The following is a 25,603-nucleotide window of genomic DNA, read 5'->3' as shown; positions in this document are numbered from 1 at the left end:
TAGACATAATTTAGCAGAATTCTATAAAGTCCTTAAATAAGACATTATCTTTTGATCGTTTGATCAAATCAGTTAGTAATTGAATTAAATTAGTTACTTTAATTCAACGGTAATATGACCTTAGATAAAACCCTCACTATATAGAATGACTCCATAATTCAAGATCAGATAACTCTAAAAATATTCAAAAGACAGATCTCAAGAGCTTCAAATACTAATTTGGAATTATCCATCTAATAGTTTAACTTGTTGGATTGGATATTGAATACAGTAGTAAAAGAAACCCCCAATGTCTCAATCTTCCACACCAATATTTTATTATCTCTTGAAATTACCAATCAAATTATCCATCAAAGAATAGAAAGCACTTAGATTGAAACCAGATAAGGTTGGATTTGGATTGTTCTGGTCCAAGCAAGGAAAGAAAAATGAAACAATGACACCAAAAGGAGGTGCTCCATGTGAATTCATGCCTGATGGTGACTTATATAGTTGATAACAGACTGATTTGTGGCCATAGATGAATAACTTTTTTCTTGATTTTTTTTTTCATTCTTAATTTTGTTTTTCACCATTATTAAATGTTCTTGGTGCTGTTGCTGCATGTGTCTTCCCTTAGTTTAATCTGAAAAAATCCATAAAACAAATAAATAATGCTAGTGGGATCTGTTAATTATTAATTGGTTTTGATGTGTCATGTTTGATGTTCTGTTCATTTCAGACAACATTTGTCCACCAAAAAAATCATAAAGAAAAGAAGCAGCAATATTGTAACATAAAATATATATATATATAAGTACTTAAAAGGGGGTTCCCCTGTTTTCTCTGTTTTGAGCTACCAACACTGATCGGTCTCCCAATTCCGGTAAGTCCGTCTCGAAGACCCCGCCATTGCTGAGGCGGCTGCCGCCATGCTCGCAGACGAATAGGAAGAAGAGCGAAAAGGCTGTGGACACATGTAGAGATCCCTATCATAGTTTGCTCTTTTATCAGGGTCTGATAGGATTGCATAAGCTGCACGGATTTTCATGAACTCATTAGCGGACGTCTGTTTTTGGTTCATGGCCACAACATCTGGGTGGCAGCTTCTGGCTAGGCTCCTGTAGGCTGCCTTGATCTCATGCCCACTTGCACCCATTGTGAGCCCAAGAACCTCGTACAGTGTGGAAGTTGAGCTGACTGCAGCCATGGATGGAGTTTTGAAACCTTGTTGGTTAAGTGCTGGGTTTTGAGGCAGGAAATTGAGGTGAGAGGATTGAGGCAAATGTTAAGGTAGTGTTTAAGGGCTTGAGGAATTGAATATGAGAGAGGTGTGTGTTGGTTTATATAGAGCTGGGAAGCCTAATAGACATAAATTGATTCCTATAATGCAATACTGATATTTATTGTCGATGATTACACATATTAATTCTTATAATGCAATATTGATATTTGTTGTCGATGATTACACATATGCGAGATTTACTTATAATTTTCTGAATCACATAGTTCTATATATGAATGATCCACAAACTAACTCTTATCTGCATTATTAAATATCATTTCCTTTTCTCTCATATGATCTACATTTTTCTTTGATGCAAAGATAATTAATAACACGGATTGTACACAAAATTGTGTTGTTCTTGTAAGTTACAACTTACAACCATGCAAAGGGCTTATCCATATAGGGATGAAGCACTGTGCTGACTCAGGTGATATGGATAAACATCTCCTTTCTTCACGGGTCCCACTTTTCCTTACTGTATATATACTGATAAAGCTGGGCCCACTCCTTTTGGCATTGTAATAATATGACTATCCGCTTGTGAGTTGTTCCTTGGCCTATGTATTTTTCATTGGCCCCACCTCACCTGCCATTTGGTCTCTGGACCTGTACATGAGAGTATTTTTACTCATTATTTTAATTTCAAGTGTAATTTTATCATATTTTTTAATATTTGACACAAATTCACGAACATAATCATAATTTTATAAATATAAAATAAAAAATTAACTATAATTAAGTTTATAAACAAATATAAAATATTAAAAATAATAATAAATATACACCTTAAATTAAAGTAACGAGGAAAATATTTCCTCCTTTTATAAAGTGGAGGAGTCCACTTTATTTAAAAAGAACGGAGAAATTAGGAGTCTTTTTGGGTCCACAACTTGTGTGCCTACCTAGGTGGGAGGACAGAAAATGAAAGGAGAAGTAAAGTGAAGGCATCTCCCCTATATGGGAAGGTATTCGGTGGCTTAATTTAATTGGTGATTGTGTTCTTGTTGAACTTTAGGAACTGCACTATGAGTTTTTCTTGTTCTGGTAGTGGAGTCGAGAATTTCTTGAAGGGTTTCATAGTTACAGTGTAATTTGAATTAATATATTTTTGCATTTGATTTTTTCCCTCCTTTATCTTGAATTTTTGTTGGGTTTAGATTGAGAACGAAGTCTTGTAATGTAGTAGAAACGGATGTTGAACAGTTGTCTAGATCCTTGCTTCATGTGCATGACGGTGGTGAGGAACGCATACGAGTTAGTATATAGGTTTTAAAATTTAGGGTCATACTAAAATAGGCTCTTATAATTTAAAAATTATAGACAATAACCTAACAATAATACAATATTTAGGTAAGATTTAATTTTAAATTGGGATAAAATGTGTCCATGTAGGTTGATTTATTTACAAATTATGTCACTAGATATTTATTTAGTTGCTAACTGTTTTCCAATCACCTAATTAAGGCAAATGAATAATACCTCATTGCACATTCATGTTTCCACTCCCATAAATAATGGGCTACAATCAAATTACTTCAAATATTCCTTCCTAAGAGCATCCACAATGGACACCCTAAACCACATCCTAAAATAGGGAGACCTCTAGGAGTTTTTTTTTTTTTTGGTTGAGAAATTCTATGGTTGCATTCATAATTCAGCCAAAAAAGCCACTAGCCACAAAGGGCCAATACAAACTAGCCACAAAAAGACTATTACAATAACGGAGCGGTCTAATATCAAAATTAAGAAAATCAGGTATGTCTCCACTAACGATCAGGCAAGATCGATGAAACTCTGGCATAGGCATCCCAACTAAGATTGCAAACTTAGAATAATAAAAAAAAGATAAAGCTTGAAAAAAATCAAGCCATAACAATACAAATAAAACTCTCACCAATGAGAGATGAAAAACTCTCACAAAAGGAGAGGTGAAAACTACACAGAGAACCCAAAGAGTCTCTGCAACTTATTCCAAACATAAAGAAATTGCAAAAAAGATGGTGGTGGAGATCCGACGCCGAAATGCAGGTGAAGATCCGACGCTGAGCCGCAGCCGCCTATAATGGTTGGATGAAAATCATAACAAAACTAAGACAAATAGGGAAAACCCTTTGTCTCTGAAAATAGGGGAAGAGGTGAAAGGAGGAAGAGAGGAAGAGAAGAGGGGAGAAGGGGGGGAGGGGAAGAACAATGGCTTCCTTCCCCCTCAAAGTGAAAAAGGCTTTAAGAGTGTTTTTTAGGAGAAAGGGGCTCGGGTTTTGACCTCTAGGAGCTTCTAAATATGAGAAGAGAGAAAAGACTCCTATTGGCTCCATATAATTTAATGTTGCTTTGTTTTATGCATAGGTTAAACTTTTAATTAATGTTAACTATATTTTTATATTATTTTTAAAAGAGATGAACCAATCATATTGAATTAAAAAATAACTGTAGTATTTATGACTCATGAAACTAGGGAGTTTGATTGAAGTTCAAATTTTATAGTGAGCTCCTAAAATAACTTTTGTGTGTTTTTAGCTAAATTTTAACTAAAAAATATGGAGCATGATTCTAGATGCTCTAACCTCCTATATGTTTGACCCAAAAAAAAAAAAAAAAAAAAACCTCCTATATGTCGAGTAAATGAATTTTATTATACATTCTTCAATTATATTTAAACATTACCTAATATCCTCCAATAATATAGATGTATAATAAATATTCTAATATTATGTACAATACTCATAGAAAAAATCGTACGTTAATAAGTACAATACTCGTAGAAAAAAGGTACATTAATAGGTACAATACTTGTAGAAAAAATAGGTACGTTAATTAGATGATTATATGTATTTAAAAAAAAAAAAAAAGGTAAAACAATATATAGGTTGAATGAATGAATTTTTTTGTACCGACTATGTAAGAAAATAAGTACATTATTTCTATACAAAAATAGGTATGTTACTTTGTAATAGAATTTTTATTAAACACTTTTTATGAATTAAAAACATATTTACAAAATAACGTACCTATTTTTCATTATTTCTATATTAAAAAAATACGTATATTGAATATGATACCCATAATAAACGGACAATTAATGATGATTGATTTAAAGATCAAAATTTTGGAGGGAATCACCACAATAAATTGAGGAACTAAATTTAAAACACCACTACATAAAACGTTGAATTTTAAATAGTGGTATTTTGGGAGATTAAAATGGATAATAAATCAGATTTTGAGCTTGATAAGGTAATTTGATGAGTTGGATCCTAGTTATAGATTTTTATTTATAAAAATTGCGTATATTTATAAGGACAAAAAGTGAAGGGTTGCAGGTAAGGAAAATTGAATTTGAATGAGGTAAGCCAAAATTACTATAAAGTTTAACCTGACCTAAAATCTAATAACTCACCCATAAAGTAAATGTAGTCCACCTCATTTTGAAATCCTAAGTCTATCCATATTTGGGAGAAGAAGAAAAAGATCCATTAGTTCAGCTTCAAATAGTTGTCAGTTGTCTACGCAAGTGGATCTTACAATATACAATACAATACATGTACCCTATAAGGCTGAGCCAATAAATACCCGTTCATTGACTCAAACTTTAATGTATACTCGTATTGTGCGGCATCGTATTTCATATCTCGTATTTGTATCCATACAAAATGGATCACCCTTAACTAACCTCCACAAAAGAAATTTGGGGAGAGATGAGATCCAACTTGTGTAAGCCCAAAACTAAGCCCATTATTTACATTAGAAAGAGCTAAGCCAAAATTGAAGCTGGCTAACCCATTAACGGCCACGTTGCGGTCTCTATGAATGTGGGAGGGAGAGATGAAATTGCCAACTTAAAACACCAGAATTCTCCTCCTCCCTCCTCCCTCCTCCCTCCTTCAGCAGGTGGTCAAATACCCTTTTGTCCCAAGCCATCTGCAAGACCCCAAGTAACACCCTTCTCAGCATACCTCTCATTCAATCTCAATTTTCTTTTCATCTCTTAAACCCCATGAAAAACAGTGAACTGGATAAGCTGGACGAACAGGTGGAAAAGCTGGATGAACAAGTGAAGGAGTTCAATGATGCCATTTTGCGTGGGGATGATGATAGCGACTCAGACATAGAAGGCCATAAATTGATGGTTGGCTTATTTAGCTCATGGGCTAAGTCTCACAGAGCCAAATGTGAAATGCTGACGAACAAGAATAAGAAGAAGAAGAGGAAGAGAAGGGAGGAACGACCCACGACCCACCCGAGAAACAAATACTCCGAGAACCCACCCGACTTCGCTCACTTGGCTTCTCTCTACCCCTCTTTCAAGCCCTTCGTCTTCTTTTCCCGAGATGGTCGACCCAGAATCGACTGGACCGACTTCAACGCCACCCGGGAACTCACCCGGGTCCTGCTCCTCCACGACCACCGCCTCAATTGGTAACTTCTCTTATTCAAAATATTAGTTTGGTTACTTGGGTAATTGTTGGAATTTAGAATACAGAGTTGTGAATGTGGGTGCTCTGGTTTGTTTCTGTTTTTTTATTTGAAAACTTGTATATTTTTCGTTTTCTTAATTGTTTTGACTTTGAGGCTGCCCAATTTCCTCTTTTAGCTGAATATGTTTTCGTTCTACAGATTTTGTGTGTCTGCTGTATCCAATGCTTTTAGTTCTATCACTGAATTCAAAACCGTTGCCACCTTATTTTGGTTCAAAAGTTAGACATAGTATTGCAGCCTTTGAGTTTTACTTGTTTGATCAACTTAAAGATACCCGCGGTTGTAGTATCATCTTAGTTTTACTTGAATACTTGAAGTCTATTCAGTTAATGAAGTTGAATTGTCATGGCGGTCCGTATATGTAGTACGTTGATTGTGCATTTGATTTCCCAGGTGGATTCCTGATGGGCAGCTATGCCCTACAGTGCCCAATAGATCGAATTACATTCATTGGATTGAAGATCTTCTCTCGTCTGACATCATTGTGAAGCCTACAAGCAATGGTGGTGATAAAATGAGGGGCTTTGATATCGGAATTGGAGCAAACTGCATATATCCACTTCTTGGTGCATCTCTTCTGGGGTGGAGTTTTGTTGGGTCAGGTTGTTCATTAGTTGTTTTAGTTAGTACATACTTGGATTTTTGAATGTATTAATGTCTGCTTAGAACCTAACAAAAATTCATATTAACTGACTTTGGTTGCAGATGTGACTGATGTAGCACTCGAATGGGCAGAGAAAAATGTTAGAGATAATCCACATATCTCGGAACTAATTGAAATTAGAAAGGTTGAAAATGGCAAAGAGACCCTTCCACTTGAAGGATCACACAATGAGATGCTGGTTAGTACTTCAAGCAAAATAGATTTGACTGAAAATATGGGAAGGGAAACAGCTCTTTCACCTTCCTCTTCATCCAATTCCTCCAATCTGAATCCTAATGCAAATAAGAGGTATTGCGGGCCACCTATTCTTCTCGGTGTGGTTAGGGAGGGTGAGGAGTTTGACTTCTGCATGTGTAACCCTCCATTTTTTGAGACCATGGAGGAAGCAGGACTAAATCCAAAAACTTCATGTGGTGGGACCCCAATGGAGATGATTTGTCCTGGTGGAGAAAAGGCTTTCATCACTCGCATTATTGAAGATAGTGTCACGTTGAAGCATACTTTTCGGTAAAATTATTTTTTATGCATTATGCTCTTCCCAAATCTCCTCTGTCCCAAGGTAGTTTTCTTAGAGCGCTTATGTCTCACCCTTGACTTGCAGGTGGTACACATCAATGGTTGGGAGGAAATTCAACCTCAAAATCCTAACATCAAAGCTTTGGGAAGTTGGAGCTACCATGGTAAAGACAACTGAATTTGTTCAAGGCCAAACATGTCGATGGGGGCTGGCCTGGTCCTTTTTGCCCCCTGCCAAGAAGATTGCATCATCTCATGTGGCTGTGAAGAACAACCTCTCTTTCATGCTTGAGGTTTCTTTGTCCTACTTTTCTGTGGTTTCAATCTTTTCCAATATCAGAAATGCATCTACCTGATATTCTGAATGTTGCAAATCTGAAGCTATGAGTTCTTAACATGAGGTTAAGGATTCCCCCAAACCCCATGACCCAACAAACACCCACCCATTTGATTGTTTGAATGACCAACCTTCTTTTAGAGAAGAGGAGGAACTAGCTTGGTATGAGGGCTGGTGGCAATTATACCATTATTCTAATGTTAACTGGCGACCTCCAAGATTGATTTTATTGAGCTTTTTATGAGCATGTCAAATTATTGAAAGATGAATAGTTCTTAGTCCTTCCCTGTGCATGTAACTTGCTGAATAATTTGTATAGCATTATGGCTTCCTTAAATTTGAATGCGTAGAGCAGTGAGCTGAAAAGGTTTTATTTTACCTTCCATTTTTTATGCCAAAGTATGCACTAGCAGATATCTTTTGTTTCTGTAATAAGCAAATATGTGTTTATGTAGGCATACAATGGGTATCAATGATTATTCAGTTACATCGCTTCATATCATAATTCTCATCATCTCTTGTGTTTTGTTATTGTCTTGTTCCTACTAATGTGATGTCTAATCCCACACCTTGTCTACTTTGTAGGGCCTCGACCGAAAATTCAGTGCCATAAATGTATTGCAATCAGTCGAATCCTTTTTCTGCAGTAGTGGTGCATTGTGTAACCTGAACACATCCTCATTTACAGTTGATGTATGCACATCTGTTAATTTGTTATTCTGTTTATTTATCAAATGATATGGTGTGTACTTATATGCAGCACTATTTAATTTTAATAGGTCACTACAACAAAAGATCACTTAGATGCAGTCTTGAAGAGTGAGTCACAACATTGTGGTAGAGTTGCTAGTTGTGAAGATGTGCAAGAGGCAACTATAAGCTCAAGCTGTTTGAACCTGCCTCCCAATAACCTAAGTTTCCGTGTTTCGGTACGATTATGTCATTGCTGGGCTTGTATTTGGTGACATTGTCTTTAAAGTTGCGCTTGATTTTTACAAATTTTTCTTTATAGGTTTTTCAGCAAATCCCAGGCACACTTCTGGTGAAAGGCTCTCTACAGCAGAGAGAGAGTCAAGTTTCAGGTTTTCACCCACCTATTTTTTAAGTTCTAATACTTGTTATATTGCTTTCAATCTGCTATTAATATTTCAGCTTCAAAACTATATAAATATGCGTTGCATGGTTTTGGCATTGCTGACACTCTAGTAACATTGTGACTTCTTGTAGGCAACATCGATTCAATATAACCTTCCTTATGTTAATTGCAGGATCATTCTCATCGATATTCCAACGCTTGGAGGAAGATCTGAAACAGAAATTCTGTAGAAGGAAGTAGACCGTGGTAGACGTTTCCTTGTCTAATCTAATTCCAGCAAATATAACAGAAATTCTTTCATATGATATAGGCACATCTGAAGTAACTTTTTACATGAAGTGGGTAGAAATCAATTAGAAGACACTAAGTAGGAAATGCTTTCTTCTGTGTGTCCTCATTTTCTTCCTTGCAATCTTGGATCCAGTTTTCTCAACTCTTGAGGAACTCTCTCTTTGTTGATATCCCAATCCCCATTGGTTGAATGTACTGAATTGAACACAGCTTTCGCTTTGTTGTTTTGCCAGCCGTACTCTTAATTTATTGTTGTTCTCACATTTTGAATGTAATTTTTTTTTTTTATAAATAGTATAGCCGGCCGGCTATACTTTTAAATATAATATAATAAATAGTATAGCCGCCCGGCTATACTTGGGGTTCAAAATTTTCAAATAGTACAGCCGCGCGGCTATACTATTTAACTATAGGTGGGTTTTTTTATTTTGTATAGCCGCACGGCTATACTATTTAAAAATAATATATCCACTTTTCAAGCTAATTTTATATTATTCATACTACTAATTAGCCCAGAATATTCATTTGAATTTCTTCAAGAACTGCTTAGGACAGGATAGGAAAACTAACATAAGTCAACTTCATCAAGAAATTGGCATGCACAAATCAAGCAAGATTGGTTGCCAAAACGACGCTCCTCGTTCCTCCCCTGAGTCTGGGCTCGCTGAACCACTGGATACATTTCTGCATAGTCGAAGAAATTGATGCCGGCCAGGAAAGCTTGGTCGAGGAGGCCAAACGACTCCCGAAACGTGTTTTGCTCGCCGAAATTCATCGTCCCCGAGAAGAAATGAGTGGTAGTGCGACTTTTGAATGAAAATGGCGGTGGCTGGGTTCTGTGGTTCTGAATTGTTGAAGTAATTAGGAATGGTGTTCTGAATGAACGTGGGTTTAGGTATGTAAGGTTTTTTTAATTTAATTTTTTTAAATAAATAGTATAGCTGCCTGGCTGTACTGGGGTCTGTTTAATAAATTCTTTTTAACAATAGTATAGCCGCACGGCTATACCGTTGCCATAGAGAACTGGAAAATAATCAGCTAAAAATTGTACCTTGCATATGATTCTTTCCTCGTCGGAAAATGACACTAGTTTTCCTATTCTTTCTTCCTGCCGACAAAAAGAATTTCGGCCTTAACCAAGAAAATCGTCTGGTTACTGAAAAACCAAAAAGCAGTTGAGCAATAGACATCCAAAGGCCAATTATCCACTCAACCACTCCATGTTGCAAACCAAATCATATGATTCTTTAAGGTTTTTGAAATTCTAACTTTCAATTTCAAGGTCTTTTGCTCGTAGAAAATGTTTCTTTTCCTTATCAATCTGCAATAACAGTACAAATTCCACGGATGCAGAAACAATAACAAGAAAAAATGGATTGAATTAAATTACATAGTGGGAAGGAAGATTTTATCAACACGAGGAAAAAAAACTACACACTGCACACAAACAAGGAGCAAGTTCAGCTTCTTCAGGCTTTTCCTTCAACTCTTGCATATGTAGCTGCAACACATGCATCGACGAAATCTTCGTCTATAAAATCCGTGGATATGATTTGCAGTCTGTCTGCAACACCTTTAGAGAAGCACTGAGTTATGAACAACCTTGCGAATCCATGAATCCGACCGGTCACAGGTTTCACACATAAAACCGGGTTATCAGCCTGAGGTGTCACTGTGTTCTCCACCCTGTAAAAGAATTTCCTTGTTGAAACTGGTGGCTGCTCACTCAAATACTTCAGATTGCTTTCGAACTTCGTGGATGGCAAATCCGTGTCGATCCAGTTATCCTTCAAGTGCCCTGCATTCCACAGAGGGCTCCCTGCCTTGGCCTGAGGTGACTTCCTCGGCTTCCACACACATATCACTCTCCTTGGCAGCAATTCCGCGATTGTCTTGTTAAAGACATGCTCATCCTGATGGATCAAAAACTCTCCAAGTTGATCCACCAAGTACTTGTCAAAGTCCGGAGGGTCTTCATGTCCAAACTCAGTCCTGATTTCAAGGATTATGATCTCAGACTGTGTTTCGGATAGAAACTTCTTGACATCATTGATCACAACATCTATGCTGTAAGTGAGGAGAATCCCGTGGCAGACGCGGCGATCCTCCTGAATTCGAATATCAAGAACTCTGGTGCCTTTCACAAGCTGCTGGTAGATGGACAAAGATTGGCATTGAGCAAACGGCCTAGTGATGGCTGGAAATCCAATCTTGTTGGTTGCAGAGTCATGTGTTCCTGGCCATACGATCTTGTTTATATGAACTTTCTCAGGGTTGATGCCAGCCATCCAGTTTTTCCTGTCTGAAGGCTTGTAGTCACAGCCTGGAAACTCCTCACCACAGTTTTGGTGAAGATCACATAGAGTTTTCTTCTCCGTCGAAATCGCCTTTCGCCGTTCTACCTGCTTAGAGACATGAGAACCCATCTCCAATATGAAAAACGAAGAAGCAGAACGGATTCTATCTTCTTCTTCTTCCTCCTCTTCTGCCTCTTTCTGGCTGTAAATAGGAGCAAGCTATGCAGAGAAAAGTAAAAGGTTTTTGTGGGTCATAATAGGAAGCATTGTAACGTCAGACAACAGATTTTTATTGTGGCAGCACCTATTGATGCGTACAAAAACTTATTATTGTTCATTAGTGCATAAATTTTTAATAATTATTGACAAGATTTTGATTAGGACTGGATCTAGATGTATTACCTTTATCTTGGTGGGTCGCCCATTTGATTGAATTATTGGTGGAGAGTCATAATTGATCATCTTGTCTTGCTGGTCCAATTGTATTCATCGATTTTATTTAATCTTCTTCTTTGGTTGTTCCACTTGTATGGTTGTCCAAAGCTATGTGAGCTGTTGGCTGTTGGTTTTGATTATCTTTTCTATATTGTTTCCCATAACAAGAAACCGTAGTATCTAGAAGAATAATTTTGTTCCTCACTTTTTTTAGGTTTTAACCCTGGTGTAGCATTACTGTCTACTGATCTGGTCAATAGAATTTACCAGAGATGCTCATTACAGAAACATTTACTATCAATAGCAGACCATAACACTACTTGTGATGCAGACATGAGCTTAGCCAAGTTAGCTAGAGCGGATGTGCTCTTCACTCTGCATCCGAGTTCGAATCCCCCTCCCTGTAATTTAGATTAAATTAAAGTAGAATATCATTTGTATAAAAAAAAAATAATAATAACATAATTTGTGATGACATGTATAATCATCCGTAAAGCTTTGTCTTCCTGTCCAAATGTCAAGATGGTTTTCTCTACTGTTTCAATAGACGATATGAAAACTTCTGAGAAACAAAAATTCATTATGGTTAAAAAGATTATGAGACTTTCTACAGAGGCTTAGCACAAAATTCAGCCATAGTTCAATCCAAGTTCCAACCAAACTAAAGCCAAATGGAAGCCCATGCCTAATATAAGTTTCAACATTCAAGTTGGGTCAAGTATGTACAGCACGCCCAAACTTAGAGCCTGAGCTTGTTGTGGTCTAAATGAGAAATGAGCATACTTTGCAGTTATATGCATACCAATTGAAAGTTGAAAACTCCATGTAGCTAAAGTTGAAAACTCCATGTTGCTTAAGTGGAAAAGTCACTCAAGTGTAGTATAACAGGCCTGAGGATAAAGCTTGTCTTGTACAGAAAATGAGAGAAAAGAACTATGCAAACAAAGCATAATACCCTCCACGGGATCAGAAACTTAGATTTTTATTGAAAAATCTCGCAAGTGTGTCATTGTGGAGATTTAAATCTAACGAATCTAAAAACAGTAGCTTCAAAACATGTTACAAATTATAAAAAAAATTGAATGGATATGGTATATCACTTCTTCTCCCTCTTACCGCCTCGCAAGGTAACAAAACATCAAATTTTTACCTCACAGCATTAGGTACTGAAGCATCTTCTTCCATCTGGCCAGCTAACTGTTCCAAAACCAAGTATATTTCTTCCTTCAGAGGATGCAACCGATCTGATACGGTGAAAGCATTCACTCTATTTTCTACTTCTATCCAACTAAGGGCTCGCTCTTTCCTCACATGTCTCTCATCCATAAGTTGTCTCACCTTCTCTACCAACTCCCATTTACCATGTTCAGCATATATACTTGAAAGTAGTACATAAGCAGCAGAAGATTGAGGCTCCAATTCAATAAGGTGTTCAGCCACTTTTCTTCCCAGCTCTGTGTTTCCATGAATTCTACAGACACCAAGTAACGCATTCCAAACTTGATCGCCAGCTTTGCATGGCATATTCTTGAGCTGGTTGATTAATTCATCAAAACATCCAGCTCGACCCAAGAGATCAATCAAGCATGCATAATGTTCTTGATCAGGAACAATGCCATGATCACCAATCATGGACTTGAAAAAACTAAGCCCTTCCTGCACTAGACCAGAATGACTACACGCATTGAGAATGACGACAACAGTTGTCCTATCCGGTTTGACTCCTGATCTGATCATGTCCTCAAACATCTGCATTGCCTCTATACCGTTACCATGCTGTGCTAAGGCAGATATCAATGTGTTCCATAATACAGTATCTTGCTTATCACCCATGAGCTTGAAAACTCTCTTTCCAGCCCCTAAATCCCCACATTTTGAATACATATCTATAAGAGAGCTCACAACAATTGTGTTGGGTCTAAAATTACTTCGGATTAAAGATGCATGTACTTGTTTACCATGCTTAAGTGAAGCTATACTAGCAGAAGCACAAAGGCAACTACTAAAGGTAAACTGATCAGGTCTAACTTGATACAACATCATCTCCGTAAACAATGCAAGGGCTTCATACCCCAGACCATTTCTAGCATAGCCGGAAATCAAAGCTGTCCATGATACAGGGTTCTTCTCGGGCATCTGACTGAACAATTCACTACCTGATTCCATATCACCCCATTTGGCATACCCCGAAACTAGTGTGGTCCAAGCAAGAACATCCCTCACTGGCATGTTATCGAACAATCTCCTAGCATCTCCCATCTCCCCGCACTTGGTATAAGCATCAACAAGCGAACTAGAAAGCACAACATTTGACAAAAATCCAGCAACCAAAACCTGCCCATGAACTTGCCTAGTAAGCCCCAATTCCTTCAATTTCACACATACAGTCAAAACACCAGCAAAACTAAACTCATTGTAACCAATTGACAATCTCCTTAACTCTCTATAATACCTCAAAGCCTCATCACAAACTCCACTCTGGGCATAACCAATCACCATGGTGTTCCACGACACCACGTCCTTCTCCGGCATTTTATCAAACAAACTCCTCGCCTCCTTCAGATTCCTCATTTTAGCATACCCAGAAAGCATATTGTTCCAAGAATACAAATTCCTAACAGACATTTTATCGAACACCCTGCGGGCCTCAACGTCATCTGCGCATTTAAAGTACATATCAATCAAATGGTTGGCTAGAAACGTTGGGGGGTGTTTGAAACCAGTGAGCCTTAAATGGATGTGAACCCATTTGCCTTCTCTGAGAGACCCAGTGGCTCCACACTGTTGAATGAGGAAAGCGAGAGTCTTGGTGGGTAAGCGGATGCCCTTTTGAACTAACAGGTCGAGGGACGAGAGGGCTTGCGAGAGGTGGCCTTGAGAGCAGAGTTTGAGGAGAGATTGGACGACGCAGGGAGGCTTGGCGGTGAGGCGTTTGTTAGGCTTGGTGAGAGTGAGAGTTGGGGAAGAGAAAGAGGGCATTGCAGAGTGAAACCATGAGAGGTTTGTGCTGAAGTCTCTTCATCTACGGTGGGTTGGTGGTGGCGGTGGTTATGGGCCTTGAGGGTTTTGCTCCGGCGACGGCAAGCATTGCCGGTGGTAATGGTTGAATTGACAGTGACAATGTGGGCTCGTACACATACTGATCCGATGTTTTGATGCGTACCATGTAACTCGGGTGGGCCTTAACCCGCTTTCTTTTTCTCAATAATATATATGTTTTTAATTTATTATTTGGATATCAACGACATTAGAGGAGTGGGGAATTAAATTTAGGACCTCGGATATAAGGGTAAATATTTTGAATTACTTGTCATATAGCTCTCAGTAGGGGTGGGCACGGTACGGGATAACACAGGATGGAGGTCATCCTGGTGTCAATCTCGGATAGGGGAATTGGGATGGAATGACACGGAATGAGAGTTTTTGAGAACACGTTCAAACCGTAAAAAATCCTGCAAAAATTCAGAAATCTTGGAATTTTTATAAATCAATCATGATACAAAGTTTACAAACAATCAAGATTCAATAGTTTGTTTATACACTTTGGGGCTTTCCTTTTCTACCGGTTTTATACACTTTGGAGAGAGAGAGAGAGAGAAGAATAGAGGGAAGGAAATGAGAAGATAAGGGAGAAGAACAGATAGAATAGAGGGAAGGAAAGGAGAAGAGAAGAGAGACGGAGGAAACAAAGCTGGAGTTGAAATGTTTGAGGGAGATGAGGAATATGAAATTGGGGTTTATTATTTTTTTGGTACTGTTCGATACGGTATGACACCAAACGGGATTACAAATCTGGAACCAGTATCATGTCAAACAGTAAAGGGATGACACGGTATCATCCCGTTTACACTTTAACACCAAATAAGACGACATGGAATTGACACGATTTGGCACGGTTTTGATGCGCACCTTTAGCTCTCGATCATAAAGCGAGGTGGACCGCTTTGTTTCATTATAACTTTACTTCCTTAGGTTTATGGTATATAGAAAGTAACTACTATATTGGGGATTAATTTGGGCTCCCACATTTAATAAGAAACTTATTACATTGTATTTATTTCTTATTAAATTTGTTTACTAAAATATATGAAATTGGGGTAAGGATGGTATTGATTTCTTATAAGTTGTTTACTAAATTCTCATGAATTGGAATTGAAACCAAATTGATTGCTAAAATGCCCTTGTTGTTGGGTTAAAGTAAATAAAAAATTTTAAATTTTAAAAATTATGTGATGATATAATGGATAAAAAAATATGAATTCATAATGGGTTAGTTATTCAGAAATTAGAATACCACCTCCAACAAAAAATTCAATTCCTCCAAAATCAAAAATTGAATTCTTTGCGTGAATCCCACTCGCATTTTCATTTCTCATTATAGCTTTAGAATTAATCAAGCATTTAAACCTATAACAATCCAAACTGATCATCTAGCATTTTTCCTTCTTAAAAAAAAAAATAAAAAAATCAGTGGTGTTTTACTATTTCACCCTCTTTTAATTAAAATTGTGTGCTTTTAATCGAGACATTTGACTTCTTGTACCAAATCCCATATTAATAACTGAATTAAGTATTAACAACTGACATCCATTTTATTAACATATTACTTATTATCCATATTCATTGTTTCATTTCATCATGCCCGTTGCCCTAGAATATTGATTTTGACTTTTCAGGTAAATAAAAAATAAAAAATAAAAAAATAAAAAAATAATAAAAAAAATAAAAAAAACGTATTATCCATCATATTATGCTAGCAATTTCGTGTTTGTACAAAACATGAGTGGTGAATGATGATGAGTCACAACTCTTACAACCTTCCCACATGTCAATGACTCAATCAATACATAGCAACTGGTTTATGTAATCTTAATTTATCATGTAATGATGCTGCAAATTTTGTTTCTTTCCATCGACCAAATGACAATTTTAAGCTCCAAAACCCAATGGTTCATTAGTCATCATGTATAACAAGTAGATGAGAACGAATGTGTTTTATTTAAATTTATGAAGATGCCCTAATTAGCCATTAGCATGACCAAACTAATAAAATGACATTCATAGAATTGACTAAAAAATATATATATACCTCTCACTTTCTTTCATAAATTTTAAAGGATCCTAGAATAGTAATTAAAAAGAAACTAGGTTAGTAGATGTGGGTTAGAAGTTAGTTAGTGAGATCACACCCTTACACCTAAGTTTAAATTCCCCACCCTGTATATTAGATTAATTTACAGTATCAATTGTATTATTTTGATATTAATTACCTTTAAAAAAAATATTCATTTCATATAAAAAAATGGGTGATAATCTAATTTTGTCTTATCAACGTTTGACCCTAAAATTATGGGACCCAAGATGAACCTTTTGGGCCCGTTTGATAAAGTTTTCGGATAATATTTTCAAAAAATGAAAACGAGATAAAGAATTTGCATTTTCAAGATTCAAGAATGTGTCTAGTTACTTAATTGGAAAACAATTGTAGAAAATGAAAACAGTTAAAATGTGTTTAGTAGTACAATTTGAAAATAGCAAAAACAAAAAATGTGTAACTTTAATTAAAAATGCATTATGTAATCAATATGTTAGTTTTTTTTTTTCAAAGTAATATAATTTTTGTTAATGTCTCATCTAAAAAAGAATATAATGCTAGTTTTTTTTTTCAAAGTAATATAATTTTTATTAATGTCTCATCTAAAAAAAGAATATAACTTTCTTTAATTTTTTATATAAAAAAAAAAAAATTTCAATAGTTTTAGGCACTTTTGTTAATGTCTCATCTAAAAAAGAAAATCATTTTTTATAACTAGTTTTTTTTAAAAGAATAAAATTATAATATATAGAGACTAGAATTATCATTTAAAAAAAATTTAAAATGAAATAACATCAACCCACACATCCCACTTAGAAAAAGAAAAGAAAAGAAAAGAAAAAACAATATTGCCCCCCCATCTTCTCTTTCACAGTTTCTCTCTGCAAAATCCACCCCAATCCTCTCTCAACCTTTCTTTTTCTCTATCGCTCTTGATACCTCTCTCTTGTTCTCTCACATCTCTCATTGCACCCACCCATTACCATCGCAGTAATCATCTTCTTCATCATCGTACAAAAAGAAAAGTGCTCTGCAAATTTCAGTAGAACCCCACACTTATAGAATAGCTAGATCATATATTATTTGAAGCACTTCAATAATTAAAGCATTCTTCTCATCCTCCTCAAATTAGCATTATAATCCAATTATTCAGTTTCTAATGTAACAATTTTACCAAGCACAATAAAGAATTTCTAGTGGGTGTTTTATTACAAAGTTGTCGCCCGTATCATGAAATGAAATTTGATATAGTTTAACTTTCGCCAATATCTCAAGTAATTAATATATTTAAACAATGATTTTATAGCATTCATATTGGGTAAACTTCTTAAATTTATTTATGTCAAGTAGATATCCATATATAATAGTATAAAAACTGTGTCGACAATTTATATGTGACATTGTAACATCACAATTGCATGATAAAATGGAATTGATCACGCATTTACAACAATATATTTTTAAAATGGAATTCTTTAAAAATATATACATTCAAGCACATTTTATATTTCTTTGGTAAGTGGAGAAATCATTTCCTTCGAGCACATTTTTTTAATTGAAAAGATCCAACCACCCAAGCATCGTTTTCACCAAGCAAATGGATGTGAGAGAGTGAGACTCGTGCAGCATGCTCGGAAATGGTGCCCTAAATTCATCACGTGATAGTCACGTGAACATCATTTACCAAAGATGTACAGGCAAAGCAAACAAAAACCCTCCCACATTCGTCATCATCAAAATCGGACGGTCGGTACAGGTCACGTGACTCTTGGAGAGCCACCAAACCCGCTGATCCACACGTGTGAAATTCCAAAAGGCAAACAGGAAACCCTTTTATCAGTTTCAGTCCACGTCATCTTGATTGGCGTCTTTCACGATGATATCGATGCAAAACTCTGGACCGTCGGATTAAAAAACTTAGGATCATTCTGGACCGTTAATTGGACTCTTATCCTTAATTACTCTGCTGGTTAAGCCAAGTACCGAGTGTGCAGAGATATCGAAAACACGAAGTCCGCTTAAAAGTAGAAAATCCTCGAACCTCAGTCTCTCTCTCTCTCTCTCTCTCTCTCTCTCTCTCAATCGAAGCGAGACCAAAGGCAGAGCCTTTATCTCTGTAACCCAGAAAACCTGGTAAGCCTTTTCTTTTATTTGTTATTTACTTTATCTCAGTTCATTTCTCTTGTATTGGTTTTAGTTTTTGTGTTTTGTTTTCCGCACAAAACCCTAATAACAATCCATGGTAGGATCTGGGGGGTTTCGTTTAAATTGTTGTATTGGTTAATAATTGATATATACACAGTGGAAATGTTAATGGTGTTGTTTGTTTCGGAAATTTAGAATTTTGTAGTGAAAATTGAATTGTCAATGGAGTTTTGTTATGATTGGTTTCTTTGGGGTTTGCGGTGAATAATATGATCCTGAAATGGTTATTATCTGTTCATCATCGTGCTTATTGAGAATTGGGGTTTTCTGTGTTTTGGTGAATCTAGGGTTTTGTAGCTGCATTTTGAGGATTTGGGATGGAAAATGGTGATAAGATTGCTGGCGGGTCTAACGTGGGAGAAAACAAGAGTGTTGAAGTTGAGGTTTTTGAGGAGAGGGTTGCAGAGGGGTCTAATGGACTCAAGGATGATTTAGAAGATGATGTTTTTGAGGAGGCAATAGAGATACAAGAACACTTGCAGGAGCAGGGGACCAAACGTGATCTGGGGGATGCTGCTGCTGTTGATGGAGAAAGAAAGGCTGAGACAGTTGGTGGTTTAGGTTTGGCCGTTCTTGTTAAGAGTCCTAGTATAGAGAATTTTGAAGAAGCAATTGGGGTTCCTGATGATGATGAGGATGAGGAGGAGGAGGAGGAGGAGGCAATCGTGAATGGTGAAGAGAAGATGGGAAGTTTTGTGGGTGGGAACATTGTTGATGAGGCTGCAGTGGCAGGCGCAATTGATGATGGACAAACTGTAAAAGAAGCAGTGACCGATGAAACAAATGGATTGACAGACGATGGGTTGGTGGGTAGCAGAGAAGATGGAGTAAAAGAGGTTTCTCAGATTGGGGCTGGTGAAGAAATAGCAGGTTTGACAGGTGGGGATGAGGTTCATGTAAAGTCTGTAGTTCCTGAGAATGTGAAGTCTGAAACAGACAATGTTGAATCAAATGGATTGACGGATGATGGATTGGTGGGTAGCCAAGAAGTTGGGGTGAAAGAGGTTTTTGAGATTGGTGCTGGTGGGGAAAAAGGAGTTTGGACGGATGCAGATGAGGTTGATCTAAAGCCTGATGGATTGGTGGGTAGCCAAGAAGTTGGGGTGGAAGAGGTTTCTGAGATTGGTGCTGGTACAGCAGTTTTGACAGATGGGGATGATCTTGATGTAAAGCCCGATGTAGTTGTTGAAAATAAGAAACCTGAGAAGGACACTTTTGATAATTCAATTTCAGAGACAGTGCCTACAGATGAGAAGTTAGATAATGAAGCTGCTGATCTTGATTCTCCTCAAGTAACTGAATTTAACAAGGAGATTTTGAAGGAAGCTGGTAATGGTCAGGAATTAGAGGAGAATTCCTCGAGCTTAAAGATTCAGCTTGAAAAGGATGTGGGACTGCTAAGTGCGTTAGATGGCCATCCTTTGAAGGTTCAAGATGATAATGTTGCGGAGTCACAAAATACAGTACATAAAGAAGGTGATAGTGCTGAATCAAAAGATGCTATGCCCTGCATTGAAGCAAGGCAAGAGGATAATAAAATTGAAGAACTAAGAGACACTTTGACTTGTCAAGATGCAGAACATCAAGATTACAGGAATGGAGAAGTGAAAGACTCTTCCACTTTGCTGGGTTCAGAGCATCATGGGGAAAAATCTGAACTGAAAGGAATTTCATCTGATAAACAAATGTCTGGGGAGGATGGGAAGGAAAGAGCTGTGACATCAGACAGCTCAACTTTTCCTGAAACATCTGCAACTGGGCAGACAGAGAAGATTCAGGATGGTGATGCTGATTTGAGAGCAGAGAGTAACAAAGTTGATCAACCTCTGCAAGCTGATGAAATCGCTCGTGAAGTTTGCAACAATGTTGCTGCCCCTGAAGAGCCTGAAAAGAAAGAAAGCATTCAGGCAGAGAAGGGAATCAATAAAGTGAACAGAGAACAAGAGATTCAGCCACCATCAGTGCATTCTTCTTCATCTGGAAATTCTACAAACCCCACTACCCCTCCTACTCGTCCAGCTGGTCTTGGCCGTGCTGCCCCACTATTGGAACCTGCACCTAGGGTGGTACAGCATCCTCGAGTAAATGGTACAGTATCTCATGTGCAAAACCAGCAAATTGAGGACCCTGCTAATGGAGAGGCAGAGGAGTCTGATGAGACTCGTGAAAAGCTTCAAATGATAAGAGTGAAATTTTTGCGTCTTGCACATAGGCTTGGGCAGACTCCACATAATGTTGTTGTGGCTCAGGTTTTGTACAGACTGGGACTAGCTGAGCAGCTGCGTGGTAGAAATGGGGGCCGTGTTGGTGCTTTTAGTTTTGACCGTGCAAGTGCCATGGCAGAGCAGCTTGAGGCATCAGGGAATGAACCCCTTGATTTTGCTTGCACAATTATGGTTCTTGGAAAGACAGGAGTTGGTAAAAGTGCAACCATCAATTCTATATTTGATGAAGTGAAGTTCAACACTGATGCTTTTCAGATGGGGACTAAGAAAGTACAGGATGTTGTGGGGACCGTGCAAGGGATTAGAGTTCGAGTCATTGACACACCTGGCCTTTTACCTTCCTGGTCTGACCAGCGTCAAAATGAGAAGATTCTCCTGGCTGTGAACCGCTTTATCAAGAAAACTCCTCCAGATATTGTGTTGTATCTTGATAGGTTGGACATGCAGAGCAGGGATTTCAGTGATATGCCACTCTTGCGCACCATCACAGACATTTTTGGGGCATCTATATGGTTCAATGCGATTGTGGTTCTGACTCATGCTGCGTCAGCTCCACCTGATGGCCCAAATGGCACAGCTTCTAGTTATGACATGTTTGTCACTCAACGATCTCATGTTGTCCAGCAAGCCATTCGTCAGGCTGCCGGGGATATGCGGCTCATGAATCCTGTTTCATTAGTAGAGAACCACTCTGCTTGCAGAACTAATAGGGCTGGACAGAGAGTTTTGCCAAATGGTCAGGTTTGGAAGCCTCATCTGTTATTGCTCTCATTTGCATCCAAGATTCTGGCTGAAGCAAATGCCCTATTGAAGTTGCAAGATAGTCCACCTGGAAAACCTTTTGCAACTCGGTCTAGGGCACCTCCTTTACCTTTCCTTCTCTCATCCCTCCTTCAATCAAGACCACAGTTGAAGCTGCCTGAGGAGCAGCTTGGTGATGATGACAGTCTAGATGATGAACTGGATGAATCTTCAGATTCTGATGATGAATCAGAATATGATGAATTGCCACCATTTAAACGTTTGACAAAGGCCCAGGTGGAGAAACTCTCTAAAGCTCAGAAGAAGGCATATTTTGATGAGTTAGAGTATAGGGAAAAGCTTTTCATGAAGAAACAGTTGAAGGAAGAGAAAAAGCGACGGAAGTTGATGAAAAAGTTGGCAGCTTCAGCAATGGAACTGCCAAATGATTATGGTGAAAATGTTGAAGAGGAAAGTTCTGGGGCAGCATCTGTTCCTGTTCCCATGCCAGATTTGGCCTTACCTGCTTCCTTTGATTCTGATAATCCAAGTCACCGTTATCGATATCTAGATTCCTCCAACCAGTGGATCGTAAGACCTGTTCTAGAAACTCATGGTTGGGATCATGATGTTGGTTATGAGGGCATAAATGCAGAAAGATTGTTTGTTGTTAAAGACAAAATACCCTTGTCTTTTTCTGGCCAGGTTACCAAGGATAAAAAGGATGCCAATGTCCAAATGGAAGTAGCTAGTTCAATAAAGTATGGGGAAGGGAAAGCGACTTCATTAGGATTTGATATGCAGACTGTTGGGAAGGACTTGGCTTATACTCTGCGAAGTGACACGAGGTTCAGTAATTTTAAGAAGAATAAGGCAACGGCTGGTCTCTCAGTTACTCTCTTGGGTGATGCTTTATCAGCTGGGATGAAAGTCGAAGACAAATTTATTGCTAATAAACGGTGCCAGATGGTTATGACTGGTGGTGCAATGACTGCTCGTGGTGATATTGCTTATGGTTGTACTTTGGAGGCCCAGTTGAGAGACAAAGATTATCCTTTGGGTCGTTCGCTATCAACTCTTTCGCTGTCCGTAATGGATTGGCATGGAGATCTTGCCATTGGAGGCAACATACAGTCTCAGATTCCAGTTGGACGACATACAAACCTGATTGCTCGTGCCAATGTAAATAATAGGGGGGCTGGACAAATCAGCGTGCGCTTGAATAGCTCAGAACAGCTTCAAATAGCTTTGTTCGGCCTCATTCCTCTGCTCAGAAAGTTCTTCACGTATCCTCAACAGTTGCAGTATGGACAATGATGAAACTAGAGTAATATTTGTGCTGCAGCTGCCTTGCGGTATAGGTCATCATCAAGAGTGGGTGAGGAGGTCATCTTGTGATGGTCATCACCACTAGTGAGTGATTCTAAGCTGCTCGTTTCAACTCATTTCAATCTAGTATTTCATTGATCATAGTGATTTTAGCTTCTTAACTAGATACTGGCAGTTGGTGAATTTTGTTCTCTTAAGGTACTGGACTCACAGTTGCTTCTTTTTCAGTCAGGCCTTTGTCTTAATTGTGTGTGGAAATTCATTTATATTGCCAAAGTTGTTGATTGCTTGGCCTCTCTTCCATTCTCTCCAGTCATTTGGTATTGGTTGTGCATGGTTAAGGGCTTTGAATATAAAATTGAGTGTTTTACTTTCTTTACTTGATGTTCTTTGTGCGTGGCAGAGGGCTCTGTAAACAATCAACATTTTAGTCTTTTTTGAAGTTTTTTTTCGGGAAAGGTAGAGCAGCACCAATAGGTTCCCCTAGTTTCTTTGTCTAGTAAGCCATCACCAGGATGACAATTCACAAATGAGGAGGTCATCTTTTGCTTGAGAGATGGTGTTTGCTGTTTTCCTCTTTGGTGTATTTGGAATGCAATCTTATTCTTGACAGCATGTGCCTTTTTGATGCAGATTTATGAATTGTGCATCAATTAGACTTTTCCAACTCTCGTCTTGGAATCTGCCGAGATCTGAGTGACACTTAGTTTTCATTTCTGTAATCTGTTAGTTGAAGATCATAATTTTCATCATGCCAGCAGCTAGATCCTCTAAAAAACAGTGGTAGAACAGATGTTTAATAAGAATTAAACTCTACTTGAGCTGAGATCCGCCTCTATACTTTCTTTTGAGACCTACCTATGGAAGTGGGTCTTACCTCTACGATATATGTGGTCAACAATGTGGTCAGTATATCTAGTCCAAAAATGCCTGTATACCAACCGATAGAAAAAAATGAAAAAGAACATAATTTATGAGTCATGTGTCGTCACTTCACAATGGGGTCTTAGAAAGGGCCAATTGCTAACATTCTGCCAGCAAGGTGCCAAGATTTAACAAGCCCATGAAAGTCGCATATCCTTTCAGATGTTTTTAGTTTAGGGTATTGATGCTGTTTTGTATAAATCATTGGAGACAAGGTTAGGGTTTGGAGCAGTTGGTGGGTTTAAATGGTATTACCTTGTTTCGTTCCCATACTGCAATTATCATTGATCAAAGATACTGCCAAAACAAAAAAACAAAAAAAAACAAACCAACTAGTCCATGGTCATCTGCTACTTGTTGTGTCCGCTTGTCATCGCTTGATTGGTGAGTTCGATATGTAGTTGTGGCTAGTTCATTGTTGTCACGTTAATTTGTTGTGGGTGAATAATTCTATTTTAGAAAAGAAAAAAGAACAAAGAAACCAGTAAATGGACTTGTAAGGTGGGTTGGCTTCATACTTTATCCTTCCATAAGAATATTTCAAACGAGAATGTTAAGGGGCTTCAAAACCTATCTCAAAAGTTAGGGTTTTAAACTTATGCACGTGCTAATGTTATACTTGTTTATGTCATTCGCCATATTATTTGGCGACTGAAATACAAGAAATTCTTTTGCGTCTTTAATATTATTATTTTCATGCCATGCGGTGTGTGTGGTGACATAAAGAAACCCAATAGAAAATACAAATATCTCCAGGAAGTCCCAACTTTGTATAACATATTTAAATGCAGCAAAGCACGAAAAAACTGTTAAACAAATAGCAAACCAACCCACGATTTCCACCACTCTTCTCAGTCAATAATGCAGAGCTACAACATTGTATTCAACAATGGCAAGAGTAGTATTAATAAAATAAGTCTTGGCCAACGCAAACCCACGTGCCAATCGGAAAACACCAGTTCCACCGATTATTGGCAACTCTCTGACTGAATGCACAACTGGGTTACGACCCAAAACGGTGAGGCTGCTCCCATTGTGCTTGCCACTTGTGAAAACAAAGTTCAGAGACATAAGAAGACTCACTTCCTCTTGGGAGGCAAACCCGTAGAGCCCTTGAGCTCGACCCAAGAGTTCAGATGTGGGTTCGGGTCCTTTGGTTAGCGGGTTGTCAAAGATGTTGACTAGCCCGAACAAGGTGGGTGATTTGAAGGTGTTGGGTGCTCGGGCTACCCCCACTGAGGTCTGGCTTGGGCCCAAAACGACGTCGTGGAAGTAGAAGTGCAGACGGGTCAGCTTCTGTTTTGCTAGATGAAGGTTTTGAAACCATTGCTCAATCTCAGGTCCTTCAATGGTGCTTTGTACCATTGGCATGGCTAGGCATAGTGAGAGCAAAAGGTTTAGAAATACTGGACCAACCTTTCCCATTTTTGTGTCTCTCTGTGTATGCATCTCTCAATTGAGAAAACTTTGAAGGGCAAGGAGGGATTTTATAGTGGAACTGTGGAAGCATCTAACCTTATTCTCTCCTTAACGTGAATTTTAATTTCAATTTGCATAATCAAATGCACTGATGTGGTCCTTATTTCATGGCGGGAGGTAAAGTCATAAAAATTCAAGAAAAAAAAGAAGAGGAGAAAAAGCAATTGGACTGGAGGAAACAATGATGGTGGATGCAATACTTTGGCTTATCATAATCCAATGTTTT

The 25,603-nt window shown here is 37.9% G+C and overlaps 6 protein-coding genes across 6 annotated transcripts; 2 read left to right on the top strand and 4 right to left on the bottom strand.

The window, feature by feature from the left end:
• Positions 1 to 835: 835 nt before the first annotated feature.
• LOC117638562 (chaperone protein dnaJ 11, chloroplastic-like) lies at positions 836 to 1,189 on the bottom strand. Its single transcript, XM_034373670.1, has one exon. It carries the CDS (start codon positions 1,187 to 1,189, stop codon positions 836 to 838), a length of 354 nt encoding a protein of 117 aa, XP_034229561.1.
• Positions 1,190 to 5,037: 3,848 nt separating this feature from the next.
• On the top strand, positions 5,038 to 8,879 carry LOC117612162 (U6 small nuclear RNA (adenine-(43)-N(6))-methyltransferase). The gene is made up of 8 exons (XM_034340915.1): positions 5,038 to 5,683; positions 6,137 to 6,345; positions 6,449 to 6,914; positions 7,009 to 7,216; positions 7,846 to 7,953; positions 8,040 to 8,189; positions 8,273 to 8,342; positions 8,529 to 8,879. The coding sequence occupies exons 1-8, from the start codon at positions 5,262 to 5,264 to the stop codon at positions 8,594 to 8,596; spliced, it is 1,701 nt and encodes a 566-aa protein (XP_034196806.1). The 5' UTR covers positions 5,038 to 5,261; the 3' UTR covers positions 8,597 to 8,879.
• Positions 8,880 to 9,932: 1,053 nt separating this feature from the next.
• On the bottom strand, positions 9,933 to 11,378 carry LOC117637224 (PI-PLC X-box domain-containing protein DDB_G0293730-like). Its single transcript, XM_034372061.1, has one exon. It carries the CDS (start codon positions 11,071 to 11,073, stop codon positions 10,117 to 10,119), a length of 957 nt encoding a protein of 318 aa, XP_034227952.1. The 5' UTR covers positions 11,074 to 11,378; the 3' UTR covers positions 9,933 to 10,116.
• Positions 11,379 to 11,689: 311 nt separating this feature from the next.
• LOC117637390 (pentatricopeptide repeat-containing protein At2g21090) lies at positions 11,690 to 14,556 on the bottom strand. Its single transcript, XM_034372269.1, has 2 exons — positions 12,530 to 14,556; positions 11,690 to 11,780 (listed from the first exon to the last, which is right to left on the bottom strand). Exons 1-2 carry the CDS (start codon positions 14,356 to 14,358, stop codon positions 11,750 to 11,752), a joined length of 1,860 nt encoding a protein of 619 aa, XP_034228160.1. The 5' UTR covers positions 14,359 to 14,556; the 3' UTR covers positions 11,690 to 11,749.
• A 3,911-nt stretch (positions 14,557 to 18,467) lies between these two features.
• LOC117636636 (translocase of chloroplast 120, chloroplastic) lies at positions 18,468 to 23,353 on the top strand. The gene is made up of 2 exons (XM_034371234.1): positions 18,468 to 18,607; positions 18,967 to 23,353. The coding sequence occupies exon 2, from the start codon at positions 18,997 to 18,999 to the stop codon at positions 22,960 to 22,962; it is 3,966 nt and encodes a 1,321-aa protein (XP_034227125.1). The 5' UTR covers positions 18,468 to 18,607; positions 18,967 to 18,996; the 3' UTR covers positions 22,963 to 23,353.
• A 1,361-nt stretch (positions 23,354 to 24,714) lies between these two features.
• Positions 24,715 to 25,323, bottom strand: LOC117638712 (dirigent protein 21-like). The gene has a single exon (XM_034373804.1). It carries the CDS (start codon positions 25,321 to 25,323, stop codon positions 24,754 to 24,756), a length of 570 nt encoding a protein of 189 aa, XP_034229695.1. The 3' UTR covers positions 24,715 to 24,753.
• Positions 25,324 to 25,603: the final 280 nt, after the last annotated feature.

The sequence above is a fragment of the Prunus dulcis genome, chromosome 8 (assembly GCF_902201215.1).
Source record: "Prunus dulcis chromosome 8, ALMONDv2, whole genome shotgun sequence".
In the NCBI taxonomy this organism is placed as follows: Eukaryota; Viridiplantae; Streptophyta; class Magnoliopsida; order Rosales; family Rosaceae; genus Prunus; species Prunus dulcis.
Note: the sequence above shows the minus strand (reverse complement) of the source record. Positions and strands in the feature narration are given on the sequence as shown.

What these genes read in the sequence shown, in the direction of transcription:
- LOC117638562 (XM_034373670.1), bottom strand. Translation starts at nt 1,189, where the DNA reads ATGGCTGCAGTCAGCTCAACTTCCACACTGTACGAGGTTCTTGGGCTC.
- LOC117612162 (XM_034340915.1), top strand. Translation starts at nt 5,262, where the DNA reads ATGAAAAACAGTGAACTGGATAAGCTGGACGAACAGGTGGAAAAGCTG. An exon ending in ACGTTGAAGCATACTTTTCG is followed by an intron (nt 6,915 to 7,008) that starts GTAAAATTATTT and finishes CTTGACTTGCAG; the next exon opens with GTGGTACACATCAATGGTTG. An exon ending in ACCTAAGTTTCCGTGTTTCG is followed by an intron (nt 8,190 to 8,272) that starts GTACGATTATGT and finishes TTTTCTTTATAG; the next exon opens with GTTTTTCAGCAAATCCCAGG.
- LOC117637224 (XM_034372061.1), bottom strand. Translation starts at nt 11,073, where the DNA reads ATGGGTTCTCATGTCTCTAAGCAGGTAGAACGGCGAAAGGCGATTTCG.
- LOC117637390 (XM_034372269.1), bottom strand. Translation starts at nt 14,358, where the DNA reads ATGCCCTCTTTCTCTTCCCCAACTCTCACTCTCACCAAGCCTAACAAA. An exon ending in TCAGTACCTAATGCTGTGAG is followed by an intron (nt 11,781 to 12,529) that starts GTAAAAATTTGA and finishes TCTAAATTACAG; the next exon opens with GGAGGGGGATTCGAACTCGG.
- LOC117636636 (XM_034371234.1), top strand. Translation starts at nt 18,997, where the DNA reads ATGGAAAATGGTGATAAGATTGCTGGCGGGTCTAACGTGGGAGAAAAC.
- LOC117638712 (XM_034373804.1), bottom strand. Translation starts at nt 25,323, where the DNA reads ATGGGAAAGGTTGGTCCAGTATTTCTAAACCTTTTGCTCTCACTATGC.